Raw genomic sequence first — 17,048 nt, 5'->3', positions numbered from 1 at the left:
TGGTGGACTCACTGGCGAGCGGGAGCTTGACAGGGCTGTCAGTGAGTAAGCGCTTGGCAAGCCCGGCACAGTGGCCCAGCGAGTCTGGCGTCCCTTGCATACAGGTTGCGGTCTCTACACGGGCCATGCACACAGAAATGAGAGTACGAAAATGGTGAATTCCAAAGTGAAGCTGTATACTAGCAAAAAGGCGGGCAATGAGGTTGGAAGAGGCAACGTGCGCTGCTAGACGCCTGGAGAGGATGCGGAGGCACGCGGCCCTGCTGCTGGCCCTGCCTTCCAGCCAGCAGTAAGTGCTTATTTCTGGCCACACAACCGGCACAGCCAAGACAGCAAAGTTGGTTCTCAAACTCTAGCTCTCTTGGCGGTGCTTTACTGCGCACTTGCCTGGCCCAGCAAATAGCGGAGCACCTTTCCTGCAGGGCTTTTCGGGATAGCCTCGACCGCCCTGCACTCGACGGCGACTCCTGTGTGCGTCTTGGCCCACTGGGATATCTGCTGCAGCGTATTGTCGCTAGCAGCAGCCTCCCTGGGCACGATATAGGCGACGGGCATCGCCGAACCCTTCGGGCCCTCGCCCTTGACAGCGCAATCCCTGACCAGCGAGCAGTCGGCCAGAGCATTCTCCACATCGGTAGGAACCACGGCTCCCTCTGCTGTATACACTATGTCGGCAAGTCGTCCACGCAAAAACACATGGCCATCGGTGCTCACGCGTGCATAGTCGCCTGTGCGCAAAAAGCCGCTGGCAACTGGTGACGTGGCAGTATTGACGTACCCATGCATCACATTGGGGTCCACTCACACACAGCTCACCAAACCCACCAGTTTCCTGTCCGTCAGTGCCAATGACCATGGCTGAGCTGTTCGGATACAGCACTCCAACAGCACCCTCACACGGCGTAGCCCAGGAACTGCCGGCGATTATCGACGTCGACTCGGCCATGCCATAGCCCTGGATAATCGGCGACCCATTGAGGAGCTGCGAGTACGACTTCTTCAGCGCATGCGGAAGCGACGCCCCACCGCACCCGACCATCTTGACAGAGCCAATGTCGTACCTGTTTCCAGTTGCTGCTGACTGTGCAATGCCACCCATCTTTGTAATCCCTGCTGCGATGTCGTATAAAACTGCCGGTGTCAGGCTCAGCCGATTGATCTTGTATGAGTCGATGGCTGCAAGGTACGGGTCGAGCTCAAACCCAGCCATTTGTACGATCAGGTCGCCGCTGGTCAGCGGTTGGTAGCACAGCACACAATGGCCATACAGGAAGTACAGCGGCAAGGCTGACAAAACATTGCTCTGTGGTTGAACACTGGCAGCAGAGTCGCTGTCGCCATGTGCGTGGCTGCGCGCAGAGTATCCGCCCACCATGACGTACATGGACACGATGTTGCGATGCGTTAGCATGATGCCCTTGGCTTTGCCGGTCGTTCCCGACGAGTATACGATTAGTGCAACCCGGTTAAGCTCTTCTGGACTGGTGACTCGGTGGGACTCAATGGCAGCAGCTCCATCAATGGCCGTGTCCAGCGTTGTGAATCCGTCGCTGCAGCCCTGGATAAGAACAATGTTGGATGTGGGAATGTCCAGTCCTGCTGCGTCACACACCTGCTGCAGAACCGGGAGCAGGTGGGCTGTAGTGAACACAACACGCGCGTCAACGTCTTTGAGCTGGTGTGCCAGGGCCTGCACGCTCTGCTGGGGGTTGACGGCCATGTATGTGCCGCCTGCAATCAGCGTACCAAAGTGGATGGCGCTGAATGCAATGTCGTTGGGCGCGAGCACTGCAGCGACGTCGTTGAGCCCGTCAGGTAGATTACTGCCCTGAGCCGGCCCGCCGAACCCAAGCGACCGGAGAAATCCAGCGATTCGCCGTGCCTGGTGCTTGATATCAGAGAAGCACAGCGTCGCTTTGGTCTGTGCGTCGGTGACAATTGCAGGCTCTGTGCAGCCCTGCGTGCCCAGCCGGTCTACCCGGCGCTGCGCCTGCTCGAAGAAGTACGATGTGATGTCCTGGTCTGGAATCGCGACATTGGCGATTGGTGAGTTCACTGGCATTATTGGCTGGAAGGGTGGCGTCAATTAATATGCGAAAACCAAAAAGCTACCAGCACTAGTGCAGAAGAGCAGAGATTAAAGCTGAGGAGAAAAAGTCAATTGGGGCCAGGCGACTGGGCTGGATGAGCGCATATTTAAACCGAACCGCTTCTCCCTTGTCCGACAAAACTCCCCATTGAGGGGACCTGGCGGGAAGCCGGATGATTAAATTTTCGGCTCCCACTCGGTGACACGGATGCCATGGGGTGTGCATGTCGCGCATGTCTGTGCATTGCCAATATGTGCTGCATGCTGCACTGGGCTGCAGGCTACACATGCGTGCGCCAAAAAGGAACTGCTAGCTGCCCTGCTAATATCAGCTGCTAGCCGGCCGCCTGAGCACATCCATGCCCATCATCCACGGCCGGAGCACCTGCGGCACAACCACTTCGCCGCCCGGACGCTGGAACGACTCGAGCAGCGCCACAGCCAAACGCGGCACAGCAATCGCCGTCGCGTTCAGCGTATGGACAAACACCGGGGGTCCACCATCCCCGCCAGCCACACGAGCACGAATGCCGAGCCGTCTCGCTTGGTAATCGGTGCAGTTCGATGCGCTCGAGATCTCCCCCCACGCCCTGCGTCCAGGCATCCACGCCTCAATGTCAAACTTTTGGAATGCACTGGCGCCCAGCTCATGCGTAGGCATCTGCAAGATGCGGAACGTCAGTCCCAGATCTCGGTACAGTGCTGTCTGGAAGCCCACCAAGCGCTCCAGCTCGGTCTGGCTCTGCTCTGGCAGCGCGAGCGATACCAGCTCAACCTTTGTGAACTGGTGCAGCCGGTAGATTCCGCGGGTGTCGCGTCCACGCGCACCAGCCTCGGCACGGAAGCAATGGCTGAGTCCAGCCACTGCGTATGGAAGTGTTGACCCATCAAGGATCTGTTTCTGCTTCATTGCCACCAGCGGAATCTCTGCCGTAGCAACCAGACACAATGGGTCAGAGTCATTATTATCGTCGTTGCGTGATTCCTCAGCAACCGGGATGGCCCGGTAGATCTGGCTGGCCTCGCCCGATGGCTGGTTGTTAGCCTTAGCCTTGAGATCGCCACTGAGCGCATTGTCTAGCTCCAGCTCCTCGGCACTAGAGCGCGGCCGGAACCCGCATGCGTCAACAATGCTGCTGCGTGCGACATCGGGAGTAATATGCGGAATGAATCCTGCTGCGCTCGCTCTAGTCATTGCATACTGCACCAGTGCTAGCTCAAGCAGCGCCCCAGCCCCCTTCCAGTAGTGGAACCTGCTGCCAGCTACCTGCGCTCCAGCCTGCATGTCGACAATATCAAGGTCGCGTACCAAATCGTAGTGATCGCGGAACTCGACACTGGACAGATGTGACAGATCGCTTGGGTTGTTAGGTATCCGGTCAACTGTGTGTAGCAAACCTTCGATTCTGACTGTTCGCGCATTCAGTTCGCCACCCACTGGTGTGTCCGGGTGTGTTAGGTTTGGGATTTTTGCTGCTTCATGCATCAGCTGTGCCTCGACGCCACTGACTTTGCGCTCAAGCTCCTGGACCAGAGTTTTGCACGATTTAGCCTGACTCCGCAGATCGCTCATCATCGCCCTGTGCTCCTCAGCGTTGACCTGCAGCCCCTTGTCCTTGGCTTGCTGTGCCAGCTGTTTGGATAGGACATTGAGTTCGCTGCGGCGCTCGTTGATCTGCGACGTTATATCCCGAAACTCGTCATACAGAATGCCTACTCGGTGAGGCTGTGCGTCATGTACGTTGCGCTGCTTGGCATTCTCCAGCAGCTCGTCTGCATTGTCCCGGATATATTTGTAATTAAACGACGGCTGGATCAGTGTCCGCTTCAGCAGCTTGACCGCGAGTGCCTGGCGTCGGTGGACAGGTAAACGAAGCAGCGTCTGCAGCCGGCACAGCGTCATTATGCAAGGAAATTGTTTATTCAAACAGCTGCAGCTGCGACAGTGAATTTGAAAGGACGAGAGGTGATGGAGATAAAGAGACCAACCAGCGAAACTGCTAGTGAAAAAGCGAATCCAGATCGGTGGTGAGGTCAGCCTTAGATTTAATGCGGTCTTAATCGATCAGGCGATTCGGAAGAAATGTGCGCGGCCAATCTGCAGGCACAAATTGCAAGCCAGCGGGGTCTTTCTCCTGACTCTACCACACTAAGTGCTTAGCCGAACCAGCATATGATATTACAGTTCCACTATGCTGCGGCTAGTATAATAGAATACTGTTGGTAGCGGATGCCACAAAAGTACAGGGCAAATACAGCCGAATGCATTATAAAGTAGATGCCCTGTTTACTATTACTGGAGGTCGTTCAGAGTTAGATATCTGCATAACAATTATTTATTCATGTTGAAACTACTGGCAATTTCAGTGAAATAAAATTTTCACCCAAACTGCTATCAGCATCTTGGAAAAGTTTCAGTGAACATAATTTCAACTAGAAAGAAAAAAATTGTATATTTAGGAGTTAAATATCATTGGGCAACAAAATTCAATAACACAATAGATATGGCTAAGCAACTATAAGGAAGTTATATTCACTAAAACTTTTCTAAAATGCCAATAGTAGTTTGGGTAAAACAGTAAGAAAAATATTTGTGTCTTAGAAATCATTTATAAGCACAGAAACAATCTGGATATAACAATTAATAATAACCATAATAAAAATAGTTAGTAGTAAAAATCTGTTCTGAAAATAATTAATTAAATATCTATTAAAATTGTAAAATACTAAAATTTATAAGTCTAATAATAACCCCCTATATTAACCTTAGGGATAGGATGAGTATTTATAAGTATATATATGAGCAAAATAAAAGGTGAAATAAGACTGACTAGAGAAAAAGGGGAGGGTCTAATTAGCTTGTGGTCTGATTTTATATAGTTTAGTTATTGGCATAGTGAGGTGGGAGTAGATCAGTACTTAAATGTTATTAGACTGGACTAGTGGACTCTCATGATTCTGCTATGTATTTCAAATATAATAATCCTTTAAGTATAAAGCCCATTTAGTAAGGGCAGATTCTAGATATTTCTCTTAATAACAGAAGTATATATTGCATAGTGTTTTTGAGTTACTCAGTTTACTATCTTAGTCACTATGTCAATAAGAACTTTTTTATATTATATAGTCAACACCCCTATCCCTCCCTGTCTAGGAACAGGGGTTGCTATATTTCTCTCCAAGCTATTGATTTGTATGGAGTACTAGTACCAACCATACTTGTAGTAAACTTTGGAATTCTTTATTCATACTCAGTGCATTGATAAATTGTTCTTGGTACCCCCTAGCAGCAGGAATCATATTATGTGGTACAACCTACTGCATCTTTGGAATACATCAATAATAATTTACTCTCAATATTTAATGCACTAAAAATGGCCAGTAGTGTATTGTCATAGTGTCCAGAATGGGTTAACTCTAAGCTGGGAGTCATTTGAGTTCACATTGATTAAGTTAGCACTCCACAGGCAGCGACAATGCCAGCTATAAAAAACCACCAAATTCCCTCAAAGCAACATACAGACAATCTTGCTAAACAAGTACTTGCAGCGCTTTACTAAATGAGAGACAAATGTGGACTGCCACCGGATTCAGCAGCGATTGCAAAAAAAACAAAAAGTTCCGCAACGGGGAATCGAACCCCGGCCACGACGGTGAGAGCGTCGGATCCTAGCCACTGGACCATTGCGGATTTAAAGCGCTTTTCTCAGGATAACCACCGTTCAAACCGCTGAGTTACAGGCAATTTAAATCATCCATAAAGATATGGTCGATAATTCAATCCTTTGTTTAGTTTTTCTGACACTCGTGGCCCTGTAGCAGCTGAAACTATGAATAAATATGAAAGCCTCTCTACTTATTTACATGTACAGTGCAGTAGTGTATATGCTTAATTTCCCAAATCGTATTATTGTTAAAACAATTCAGTATCATGTTTATATGTACATCCATTGGTATACCTATTTATTTTTCTCATGACCTTGGGATATTGATGTTTTCACGTCCTCCCAGGTTCTGCAATATTACTTTGTGTAGCTTTACTAGTTGGCATATTCATATCACTCTGGCTATGATTCATTTATCATAGTTTGATGATCATCGATGCTTTGAATCCTACTTCATATATTCGACATGTTGAATCAGGCACAACTCAAATTAGCTGTGTATCCATTACTGCTTTATATGCCACGCTGTGACCGCGTAAAAGGTGCTCGGCTTAATGAAATGTCATTGCTGTAGACAATGTTTAATATAAGAGTTTATAATGTCAAAGACAATCGTTGTTCGAATATCAATATCCAATTATCTTGAACTATAGGTTTATTTCCTGTTATTTACTTTGCCTTCATTTATCATCAAATTTTGGCTGTGGTACCTGAGTGATGGTATAGAAAATCTAAGCTCACTCTCATCCTTTCCATTTTCTTTTGCTTTTCATATGTAAATACAATCGTTGACTGTCACCTTTTGATTATATGAAGCTCACACAGTTTGCACACTTCTGGGCTGATACATCGTTGTTGGAGGATTCGTTCACAACGCAGACTCAACGAAGATACACACATATCGACATATCATGTATTGCGTTACTCATTCCTTTTTTGGCTTTGCCTCTCCTCACGGCCCTGTATTTCCCACCTTATGGTCTAGTCCAACAACACATTGGTGGTTCTATGCATGCTGTGTCTCGGGTACGGTACACTTAGATAGACAGCCTCCTGCAACTGTCTAGAACACGTTTACTCTCCAAGCACCTTTCCACGACGTATATTGAACGTATGAAATATGCTGTATGAAAGAAGGAAGGAGAAATCACCAGGTGAAAAGGGCGGGTGCCCGTCTAAGTAGTGGCGCCAGCCGCCCGGAATAGTATGGATTGCCATTGTGGCCCAAGGGTCATGATCCATGGGTTCCTGAAATCATGTGGATTTGGAACCACAGTGCAGATCGTAAATAGGAAGGACCATACCTGAATCACTTGGGTTCCTGGCCCTAGTCGACCATGGCCAGGTGCGAGGCTTTTGGAAGATACTGCAGCGGTGAGAGGATACACGGCCCAATATGGCTCTTTATAGGTGATAACACCGACAGCGTGGATGATTTCCTTGGCAGATTCCTCAACTGCTATGTTGGAGCGGCGCGTAAGCTCAGTTATCAAGTATGAGCGTAGGAATGGGCAAGTATATTTGATTTCTCTGTCTATACAGATTTTATCAATGGTATTGCGACTTATTGTATCTTCTGCACATGTCTATGGACAACGAGTAAAAATAAGCTGGGAGTCCTGCATCCCTAGGAACAAATTCAGCAGCAGATACGCCGTGTTGAACCAGGGCTTGAGCCGAAGCAGGGTGCAGATGGCTGTCGTTAGATATTCGACAAAAATGCGTACAACCAGCAGATTATGACTGGCTGTAAACATTTCAAGAGATTCAGATGCTAGTCTGTTTTCTGCATCTAATGCAATGAAGGGTCCAGACAGAAGTGACAAAATAGAATACACCATGAGGCACCATTCTCAATATATGCTAAATGGTGGTTTTCTTCTGATAATAGCTGGAGATATTTGAATGAGCACTAGCAATATCATTGTAGACAGCCGGGTATTACATGCCTCACCTCATGCACTGCAAGTATGCTACCATGGCAGATGCATGGCCGTTAGATCGTACTCGCTGAACGCCAAGACCTAGTTTGCACAGGACCTTGCTGCCTGAAAGAGAAGCGTAGGCTATTGGCTGTGTGTATCCACGCTCCGCCACGTGACGATGCACTATTTAAGCAGCAGGGTTAAAGCGGCCAGGCATTCTCAGCTTTCCCCTTTCTGGCTCACAAACCACTCGTATTATACTCTTGTTGCTTACTCTTGGCACAATCACAGCTTGGACAGAAATGAATGACGACGATTTGTTTAGCGGTGGGTTTGGGAACCAACAGCAGCCTTTCAGCCTGGACATTGGCGAGATGGACCCGTTCAGCGATGGCACCTCACCCTGGGGCGAGGTGGGCGGGTCGCTACATGTGGAGACAGTTAGGCGGGACGAGACAGACGACGAGGGAGAGGACATATTGCCTAACAAATTTGAGCAGCTAGATGTTGCGTCAAATGAGTCGTCTAGGGAGACCAGCAATACGGCGTCGCAAGAACTCGAAAAGACTGGCAATAGCAGCACACAAAGAGCTAGCTGAGGAAACTGACACCAGCCCAACAGCATCACCAGCTACCGCACCACCCACGACACCGACGTCAAAGGACCAGCTAGCGACCAGGGCATCGCCGCTGGGTGGGTATGGAGTGCAGGTGCAGGCGGCGCGGCGGGTGGGTGTGATTAGACGTGGGTTGCGGTCGCCAAGAATGCTTGATTCGCAGCAGTTGTCGTCGTCTGACCCGTTCGTTGACCCGTTGTCCAGTGCAGCAGCGGCAGCAGAGAGCGGCGAGCCAGGTGGCATATCAGCAGCTAGCGCTGCTGCTGCTGCTGCGACAGCTGGCAGGGCGAGCCTCGATGTGCCGCCGTCTCAGGCAGCAGCGCGGCGTGGGAATATGGGGGCGACTCGGCAGACGCGGTCGCAGTCGAGGGCCTCATTAGTAGACAACACCAGCGGCTCGGCGGACAGTGCAGGAGTTGCAGCAGCATCGTCGCCACCGCATCCCTACGAGCAACAGCTGGCGCAGGCTCAGCAACGAGAGCAGACAGCAAACGCGCGACAGCAGATCGAGGGTGGCAAATCGCGTACGTCCACGCCATCATCGGAGCGGCTGAGCTCAGGGTCAGTAGGTGGCAACCGGGCGTCGACGTCACGGGTGTACTTGGGAGCGCACCAGCGCCGAAAGTCGCTCGATCCGACTCCCGCAGACCAGATGCCACGGTTCAGTATCCACGTAATGGATCCGGTCAAGGTCAGCGACTCGCTCAAGTCGTACATAGCGTACAAGGTGAAGACGCAGAGCAGCGCGGCGATGTTCCGCGAGAGCGAGATGATCGTGCGGCGGCGGTATCGGGACTTTGACTGGCTGACGCAGGAGCTGGCGGCTCGGCACCCGGGCATCATCGTACCGGCGATCCCGGAGAAGCAGTCTATGGGGCGGTTCGAGGACGAGTTTGTCGAGTCGCGGCGGGCGGGGCTCGAGAGCTGTCTGGTGCGCATTGCTGAGCACCCGGTTCTGTGGTGCGATGACGCGTTCCGGCTGTTCCTCGAGGCCGACGACTTTGCGTCCAAGGCACGAGCAATCACAGAGCTGCGGATAGCGTCGGAGATCAACGGAACCAGCACGTCGCTGGGCAGCAGTAGCAGCGGGAGTGGGCTGTTTGGCGATGGGTGGGGCGGCGCCAAGTACAAGGAGAAGGACGAGTGGTTCATGCGACGCATGCAGGAGCTGGATGCGGTAGAGCAGGAGCTGCGGGCGCTGCTGCGGGCGCTGGAGTACGGGCAGCGCCAGCGCCGCGAGCTGTCGATAGCCCATGGCGAGCTGGGTGAGGCGTACCTGAAGATGGCTGGGCAGGAGCTGAACAAGACGCTGTCGAACTGCCTGACCGACATGGGGTCGCTGCAGCAAAAGCTCAAGGTGCTGCAGAGCCGCCAGGGCGTGGCCGACTTTGCCGCGTTCCAGCTCACAACCGACGAATACATCCGCATGATTGGTGCTGTGCGCATGGCCTTTGCTGCGCGTGGCCGTGCATACACGCGGTGGCAGAACAGCTTGGCTGATCTTATCAAGCGGCGCAAGGTGCTGGAGGGGTATGTGCAGCACCAGGGCCGGGCGTCGCCCGAGCGCCTGCTCCAGACCAAGGGCGAGATTGCGCGCGCCGAGATTCGCACCGAGGGCGACCGCAATGCCTTTGATGACGTGTCCAAGCTGGTGAAGCAGGAGATGGTGCGCTTTGACCTCAACCGCGTCCGCGACTTCCAGGCCGCCGTGGAGACATATCTGACGTCGCTGATTGACACGCAGGAAGAGGTGGTGATGCTGTGGGAGGCGTATCTGACATCGCTGCGCAACACAGGCTACCCGCCGTCGTCCAGCGAGACCGGCGGTCCATCGATGTAGTCGTGTCTTCGTATTTTTCGTGTTCTTTTAGGCAATGTGCTGATCAGAGCTCGATGGCTAGCAGTCGTTGGCGGATTGTCTGCATAATCGCCAGATATCGGGGAGGTGTAGGCTGAGGATTTGCCTGGGCTTGTTTTAGTTTGAGCTCAACGGTCACCTGCGGCATGCGTAAGCAATTGGCTGGTTAGTGCCCGCGAAAAACACCGAGTCAGCAGCAGTAGCGCCGTGGCCTGGTGTGGTGGTGGTTGATGCGCAAACAGTGGACGGCTGAACACGCGACGTGCGGCAATGCCCAGAAATGGCTGGTGGCCAACGTGCGGTGGGCTGCTATCGCCAAAACATGGTCCCTCCCCACCAATTCCAGCTTCACTGAGTAGAAAAAACAGGCCAGGCGGTTTATCGCGCAATCACAACCACGGTGTGTCGTAGAGTGGTCCGCCAGCGTCTCGTTATCGCCACCCGTGGACAGCATGCCTACATTCTGCTGATGGACGGCGATTTTCTTTTGGGGGAAACAAATAGTCACTATTCGGCAGGAGGATGCTTTCGAGGCAGCCAGTCAGCTTCGGGCTCATCCGCCCAGGTCCATTCACGCCCAGGCAGCGCTGCGCGGTGGTGCTGGCGCTCTGTAGGGTTGGGGGGGGGGGGAGGACGAAGTGAACAGCCAGTTGCTTAACCGAAAACAAAGCGTCGGTGGTATAAAAGGCCCCTGGCCAGCGGCTCTTCTTCCTTTTCTTCTTCTTCAAGCTCTCCTTTGTATTCGTTCTCCGCCATTCTATCCCTTTTTTATTTACAAACCATGGCCTCTGTGCGTTCTATTTCTACCAGGCCCTTTGAGGGCCAGAAGCCAGGCACCTCTGGTCTGCGCAAGCGTGTTGCTGTGTTCAAGCAGGAGCACTACACCGAGAACTTTGTCCAGGGCATCTTCACCGCGATGCCGGCCCCTGGTCCCCAGGGCGCTACCGTTGTCGTCGGCGGTGACGGGCGGTACTTCCTGAAGGAGGCGATCCAGGCCATCATCCGCATCGGCGCCTGGCAACGGTATCGCCAAGTTCATTATTGGCCAGGACGGCATCCTGTCGACCCCGGCTGCATCGGCTGTCATCCGCAAGCGCGAGGCCGACGGCGGCATCATCCTCACAGCCTCGCACAACGCGGGAGGTCCCGAGAACGACTTTGGCATCAAGTACAACACCCGCAACGGCTGGACCCGCGCCCGAGGCCGTCACCGACGCCATCTACGAGGCCACGCGCACTATTTCCGAGTACAAGGTGGTCGATCTCGCCGGCCCCGTGGACCTGTCCAAGGTGGGCACGCAGAGATTTGAGGGCTTCGAGGTTGAGGTCATTGACCCGGTCGCCGACTACGTGGAGCTGATCAAGACCATCTTCGACTTTGAGCTGATCAAGTCGTTCCGCACCGAGCACGCCGACTTCAAGCTGCTGTTTGATGGCCTCAACGGCGTCACCGGTCCCTACGGCCGCCGCATCTTCGTCGAGGAGCTCGGCTTCCCCGAGTCGTCTCTGGACCAGTGCACGCCGCTGGAGGACTTTGGTGGCTCGCACCCCTGATCCCAACCTGATCTACGCCCACAAGCTGGTCGAGCGTGTCGAGAAGGAGAAGATTGACCTCGGTGCTGCGTCTGATGGCGACGGCGACCGGAACATGATCATCAGCCACGACTGGTTCGTCACGCCGTCAGACTCGGTTGCGCTGATTGCCGAGTACGCCGAGCAGGCCATCCCGTACTTCAAGGGCGGGCTCAAGGGCCTGGCGCGGTCGATGCCCACGTCGTGCGCCATCGACCTGGTCGCCAAGGCCAAGAACCTCGAGGCCTTCGAGGTGCCTACTGGCTGGAAGTTCTTTGGCAACCTAATGGACGCCGGCCGCCTGTCAATCTGCGGCGAGGAGTCGTTCGGCACCGGCTCGGACCACATCCGCGAGAAGGACGGCATCTGGGCCGTGCTGGCCTGGCTCAACATCATTGCCTTTGCCAACAAGGGCAAGCCCGGAGCGTCTGTGCGCTCGATCATGTCCGAGTTCCACCACAAGTACGGCCGCAACTACTTTACGCGCTACGACTACGAGGAGGTCGAGTCTGAGGGCGCCAACAAGATGATGGAGCGCCTGCGCGGCCTGGCCCAGGAGGGCGGCGAGAACGAGGTTGTCGGCCAGACCTTCCACGGCTACAAGGTCGCCAAGATCGACGACTTTGAGTACCACGACCCCATCGACCACAGCGTGTCCAAGAAGCAGGGCGTGCGCGTCATCTTCGAGGACACGTCGCGCGTCATCTTCCGCCTGTCGGGCACTGGCTCGCACGGGGCGACCGTGCGCATCTACATTGAGCGCTACGACCGGAAGGAGCTGGACCTGGACGCCCAGGTTGCGCTCAAGCCGCTGGTCGACGGAGCCCTGGAGATCTCCAAGCTCGAGGCCTTCACGGGCCGCAAGGTCCCCACTGTCATCACATAAATGTTCGGTTATGCTGTCTGTAAAGAAACCCATATTCTGTTTTTGTTTTTTGGCACCGAGCGCAGCCACCGGCTCTTCCCCCAGCCCAACAAAAGTCCACTGGGGTGCGCGAGTGGCCCTTGCTATGTGCGCCTGCTGGCCGCGCAAAAAAAAAAGCCTTCTGCTACTGGCTGGCCTCTCTTGCCTCTGCCCTTCCACGCTTTTTTCTTTCTACATTTCCACACACACATTCTCGCAATCAGGTTCATTTAGCCTTTACCCACAGATGGTGCAGAGCGACCTTGACAGACAAATCGAGCAGCTGCGGCGCTGCGAAATCATTACAGAGAACGAGGTCAAAGAGCTGTGCAACAAGGCGCGCGAGATATTTATCGAGGAGAGCAACGTCCAGCGGGTCGACGCGCCCGTGACTATCTGCGGCGACATCCACGGGCAATTCTACGACCTGCAGGAGCTGTTCAAAGTGGGAGGCGAGTGTCCGGACACAAATTACCTGTTCATGGGCGACTTTGTCGACCGCGGGTTCTACAGTGTCGAGACGTTTCTGCTGCTGCTGGCACTGAAGGTGCGGTACCCCGACCGAATCTCGCTGCTGCGCGGCAACCATGAGAGCCGGCAGATCACACAGGTGTATGGCTTCTACGACGAGTGCATGCGCAAGTACGGGTCGGCCAATGTCTGGCGCAACTGCTGCGAGGTTTTCGACTACATGAGCCTGGTGGCCATCATCGACGACCGCGTGCTATGCGTGCATGGCGGGCTGTCGCCGGTCATCAACACCGTCGACCAGATCCGCACCATCGACCGCAAGCAGGAGGTGCCGCACGAGGGCGCCATGTGTGATCTGCTGTGGTCGGATCCCGAGGACATCTCCGGGTGGGGCCTGAGCCCGCGCGGCGCTGGCTACCTGTTTGGTGGGGACGTCGTGCGCTCGTTCCTGCACACAAACCACTTGAGCATGATTGCCCGCGCACACCAGCTGGTCATGGAGGGCTACAAGAAGATGTTTGACGAGACTTGTGTCACTGTATGGAGCGCCCCCAACTACTGCTACCGGTGTGGCAACGTCGCCGCCATCCTGGAGTTTGACGAGAACCTCAAGCAGGACTACAAGATCTTTGATGCTGCCCCGCAGGAAGCGCGGGGCATTCCGGCCAAGAAGCCAGCACCCGACTACTTCTTGTAAAACACCGCCCCAAACATGAACTTGGAACACACAGGCACACAGGCACACAGGCGTCCAAAACTCGAGTAGTCTCTAAGGGTTCAATGCAATGCATGTATTGTATGTAATGGTGGCTCTAGGCCGCAACTGTTGCCTTGCCAAGGTTGACATGCTGGATCTCGCGGAGCGACTTGCGGATGATCTTGCCGGCCGGGCTGCGTGGGATGTGGTCGATAATCACAAACCCGCCGCGCAGCCGCTTGAACCCAGCAACCCGCTCATGCAGCCACTCGACCACTGCCTTGGCCCGCTCCTGGTCGTTGTTGCCGCTGTCCTTCATGACGAAAAAGCCCCTGGGCACCTCCGTTGCCTGGCTGTCATCATACACCGGCATGACCGCTGCGTCAGCGATATCTGGGTGCTCGGCCAGAATGCTCTCGAGCTCGGACGGGCTGATCTGGAAGCCCTTGAATTTGATAATCTCCTTCTTGCGGTCAGTGATGAAAAAGAAGCCCTTGCTGTCGACGTACCCAATATCGCCCGTGTGCAGGAACCCGTCGCTGTCAAAGATGTCCTCAGTAGCGCGCCGGTTGTTCAGATACCCAACCATGATGTTGGGTCCGCGGAAGCACAGCTCGCCGGGCTCGCCTGGCGCAGCGACCTCGTTGTTGTCGTGGTCAACCACCTTGGCCTCGCAGTTGGCCATCAAAATGCCAATCGACGCCGGCTCATTGTGGGAAGTCGCCAGCATTGTGATGGCCGGGCTCATCTCCGTCATGCCGTAGCCCTGGATCACCCGCACATGCGGCAGGCGCTTCTGTGTCGCCTCAATAAGCGTCGGGCTCAGAGTCGCGCCGCCCGACAGGACCGTGTGCATTGACGACACGTTATAGTCGTCCACGCGTGGGTCCTTGGACAGCGCGCACACCAGCGGCGGAACAAGGTACGCAAATGTGATGCGGTGCGTCTCGATGGCCTTCAGGAACCCGTCGAACGAGTACCGCGACATGATGACGATGGTACCGCCCAGAGCCACCGAGCTGTGCAACACATACGATAGCCCATACGCATGGCAGAAGGGTGCCAGCCCGAGGAATATCTCGTGGCGGCTGCCCTGGCTCCGCTCCAGGTCCAGCTCCTTGACCCGCTGGATCTGCATTGCATTGGCAACCATATTGCGGTGCGACAGCAGGACCCCCTTGGGCAGGCCCGTTGTGCCGCTCGAGTAGCAAATGTATGCTGGTGTAGTGCTGTAGTCGCTTGGCTGCAGGCCATCGTCCACAGGGCCAGCGGTCTCATCAGCCATTGCTGAGAAAATCGAGTCCTCCTTGCCAGTGCGTGCCTCGTCCATGTGCAGAATGTGCTTGGGCTTGGCGCTGTCGTCCATGTGGGAAAACGCCTCCAGAGCCGTGTCAAGCAGGCCACCTCCCACCACAATCATTGTGGCTTGCGAATCTGTCAGCTGGTGCTCGAGCTCCCGCGGAGTATATGTCGGGTTCACTGTAGTGCACGTTGCGCCTAAACAAGGGGCAGCAATTTAGATATATGCAGCTCTATATTGCGTGCTGCAATTGGCAGAGCTGGTGCTGATGTACGTACCTGAAGCGACAACACCGTAGACAACAATAGGAAAGTTGACCTAGCACCCATGCAAATAGGGAATCGATGTGAGTATTGCGCTCCCCTCCGCCAATACTGGCTCCATGCACATCACCCAGCCATCCTACGGACACTTACGCTGTTGCTCGCAAAGATTGCAACCACGTCTCCACGCTTGATGCCGAAATGTTGGCGCAGCCCGGCTGCCAGTCGGCGCACATACGAGCGGAGTTCTGCAGCTGTCAGCGCGTATCCGGTAGCCGAGTCCAAGAAAACCGTGTGGTCGGGGCCACCGATGCGCTCGCAGTTGTCCAGAACATAATTAGCAACGTTTGTCTCCGGAATATCGATACGGTCGAGCAAAGAAACGAGAACCATTGTATCCGATAATTGTGCAGTGTTGGGAGACAGTGAGATAGAGAAGGGAGAGAAGAAGACAGCAGCTTGGTTTGAGAGCCAGGCGCAGATATGAAGGCGCTGCCGCTCACTTCCCTAGTCTGTTGCGCATTGTGTACCGTGGGATAGAAGCACTGCCGCCAACGGCGCTTGGCACAAAATATCTTTTTGCCGCGCAGCGCACTTTCACAGGGTGTTTATGCCCGTGTAACGCAAAAACAATTGCGCTTACTTTCAGCACATCAGTGGCTGTGTATTTTTTATTTTTATTTTTTTGCATATTGGTGGCGAGGGGTTTAGAAAGGCTGTGGCAGAATATGGCTCAGGCCGCAGCTTCGATTTGGCGGGAGATTACGCGCGAGTGCAGGTCAGCAATGCGTATCGGCTCGGGGATCCGGTGCAGCGAGCAGGCACGCACAAGGCACACCGCTGTTGCCAGCGACACACGGTGGCCGACAGAAACGAATATCGGGTTGGTCGCAGCGCCAGGCGGCGCAACTGCCATGCCGTAGATGCCCGAGGCCCCGACCATCTCGACTTGTGTCAGGCTTGGATCGCCCTGAAACATGCTTTTCAGTGAGCGGGCGTCGGCATCTAGGTCGTCAATGTGCAGAAAATTCTTGGCCACACCAATTGTTGGAATCCCAAGGCCCACGCCCAAATGGCAGGCAGAACCAAACCGGCGCGGGTGTAAAGTCCCGTTGCCGTCAACCAAGACTATCTGCGGGGATAGCTGAGGTTGCTCGGCCTTGAGCTGTGCAAACAGCTCGCGGTATGCCTCCATCTCACGGAAAGCCAGGTAGCCGGCAATGTATGGCACGGTAATCTGGACTTCCTTGAATGCTTCGTACACTACTTGCAGCGACGGGTACTCAACGACCACCAGGGATGCAGCCGCACGATCAGGGTGGTTGCGTGGATAGCTGATATCTACACCGCCGACATATCTTAATCCGCCAAACTCATTGGTCGCTGGACTGAAGCTGAAATCCAGCGCACTGTCGTCCTGGACAAGCAGCTTCCGCAGCCGGGTCTGCTCCTCGTTCCACTCCTGCTTTATGGTGTCTTGATCCATGGTACTGCCGATATAACGATGTCAAATTGGTCTGCACGCATGGCCATATGCATGTCCAACATGAGCGCCTCTTCCGAAAGAACATTAGTATGGAAATCAACCACCAACCACAACATGCCAGTATTCCGATTGATGTATATAGCGCTAGCCTAAATTTGCCCAGTGCAATTAAAATCCGTCTTACACTCCGCGTAGTTGCAC

General features: G+C 54.1%; 8 protein-coding genes and 1 non-coding gene across 9 annotated transcripts; 4 read left to right on the top strand and 5 right to left on the bottom strand.

Annotated features, from left to right (window-relative positions):
* Nucleotides 1-321: 321 nt before the first annotated feature.
* DL89DRAFT_43388 (acetyl-CoA synthetase-like protein) lies at nt 322-2,240 on the bottom strand. The gene has a single exon (XM_040891655.1). It carries the CDS (start codon nt 2,060-2,062, stop codon nt 515-517), a length of 1,548 nt encoding a protein of 515 aa, XP_040741285.1. The 5' UTR covers nt 2,063-2,240; the 3' UTR covers nt 322-514.
* Nucleotides 2,241-4,445, bottom strand: DL89DRAFT_43389 (seryl-tRNA synthetase). Its single transcript, XM_040891656.1, has one exon. It carries the CDS (start codon nt 3,990-3,992, stop codon nt 2,418-2,420), a length of 1,575 nt encoding a protein of 524 aa, XP_040741284.1. The 5' UTR covers nt 3,993-4,445; the 3' UTR covers nt 2,241-2,417.
* A 1,263-nt stretch (nt 4,446-5,708) lies between these two features.
* Nucleotides 5,709-5,780, bottom strand: DL89DRAFT_t116. Its single transcript has one exon. It is a non-coding gene; the product is annotated as a tRNA-Glu (tRNA).
* Nucleotides 5,781-6,416: 636 nt separating this feature from the next.
* DL89DRAFT_269225 (uncharacterized protein) lies at nt 6,417-6,865 on the top strand. Its single transcript, XM_040888205.1, has one exon. The coding sequence runs from the start codon at nt 6,565-6,567 to the stop codon at nt 6,793-6,795; it is 231 nt and encodes a 76-aa protein (XP_040741283.1). The 5' UTR covers nt 6,417-6,564; the 3' UTR covers nt 6,796-6,865.
* Nucleotides 6,866-8,948: 2,083 nt separating this feature from the next.
* DL89DRAFT_225609 (Vps5-domain-containing protein) lies at nt 8,949-10,136 on the top strand (the record flags this gene model as incomplete). The annotated part of the gene is made up of 1 exon (XM_040884765.1): nt 8,949-10,136. One exon carries the CDS (start codon nt 8,949-8,951, stop codon nt 10,134-10,136), a length of 1,188 nt encoding a protein of 395 aa, XP_040741282.1.
* Nucleotides 10,137-10,935: 799 nt separating this feature from the next.
* On the top strand, nt 10,936-12,612 carry DL89DRAFT_294586 (uncharacterized protein; the record flags this gene model as incomplete). The annotated part of the gene is made up of 4 exons (XM_040890536.1): nt 10,936-11,123; nt 11,149-11,401; nt 11,445-11,653; nt 11,685-12,612. The coding sequence occupies 4 exons, from the start codon at nt 10,936-10,938 to the stop codon at nt 12,610-12,612; spliced, it is 1,578 nt and encodes a 525-aa protein (XP_040741281.1).
* Nucleotides 12,613-12,877: 265 nt separating this feature from the next.
* DL89DRAFT_294585 (Metallo-dependent phosphatase) lies at nt 12,878-13,798 on the top strand (the record flags this gene model as incomplete). Its single annotated transcript, XM_040890535.1, has 1 exon — nt 12,878-13,798. One exon carries the CDS (start codon nt 12,878-12,880, stop codon nt 13,796-13,798), a length of 921 nt encoding a protein of 306 aa, XP_040741280.1.
* A 115-nt stretch (nt 13,799-13,913) lies between these two features.
* On the bottom strand, nt 13,914-15,754 carry DL89DRAFT_225601 (acetyl-CoA synthetase-like protein; the record flags this gene model as incomplete). Its single annotated transcript, XM_040884763.1, has 3 exons — nt 13,914-15,295; nt 15,377-15,416; nt 15,515-15,754. 3 exons carry the CDS (start codon nt 15,752-15,754, stop codon nt 13,914-13,916), a joined length of 1,662 nt encoding a protein of 553 aa, XP_040741279.1.
* A 297-nt stretch (nt 15,755-16,051) lies between these two features.
* DL89DRAFT_269221 (endonuclease V) lies at nt 16,052-16,861 on the bottom strand. Its single transcript, XM_040888204.1, has one exon. The coding sequence runs from the start codon at nt 16,845-16,847 to the stop codon at nt 16,095-16,097; it is 753 nt and encodes a 250-aa protein (XP_040741278.1). The 5' UTR covers nt 16,848-16,861; the 3' UTR covers nt 16,052-16,094.
* Between the last annotated feature and the right edge of the window lie 187 nt (nt 16,862-17,048).

The sequence above is a fragment of the Linderina pennispora genome, assembly GCF_002104995.1.
Source record: "Linderina pennispora strain ATCC 12442 chromosome Unknown DL89scaffold_12, whole genome shotgun sequence".
Lineage (NCBI taxonomy): Eukaryota > Fungi > Kickxellomycota > Kickxellomycetes > Kickxellales > Kickxellaceae > Linderina > Linderina pennispora.
The sequence above is the reverse complement of the archived record's forward strand: the minus strand, read 5'-3'. Positions and strand labels throughout refer to the sequence as shown.

Bases quoted from the DNA above. Each gene is read 5' to 3' on its own strand.
- DL89DRAFT_43388 (XM_040891655.1), bottom strand. From the start codon at position 2,062: ATGCCAGTGAACTCACCAATCGCCAATGTCGCGATTCCAGACCAGGAC.
- DL89DRAFT_43389 (XM_040891656.1), bottom strand. From the start codon at position 3,992: ATGACGCTGTGCCGGCTGCAGACGCTGCTTCGTTTACCTGTCCACCGA.
- DL89DRAFT_269225 (XM_040888205.1), top strand. From the start codon at position 6,565: ATGAAGCTCACACAGTTTGCACACTTCTGGGCTGATACATCGTTGTTG.
- DL89DRAFT_269221 (XM_040888204.1), bottom strand. From the start codon at position 16,847: ATGGATCAAGACACCATAAAGCAGGAGTGGAACGAGGAGCAGACCCGG.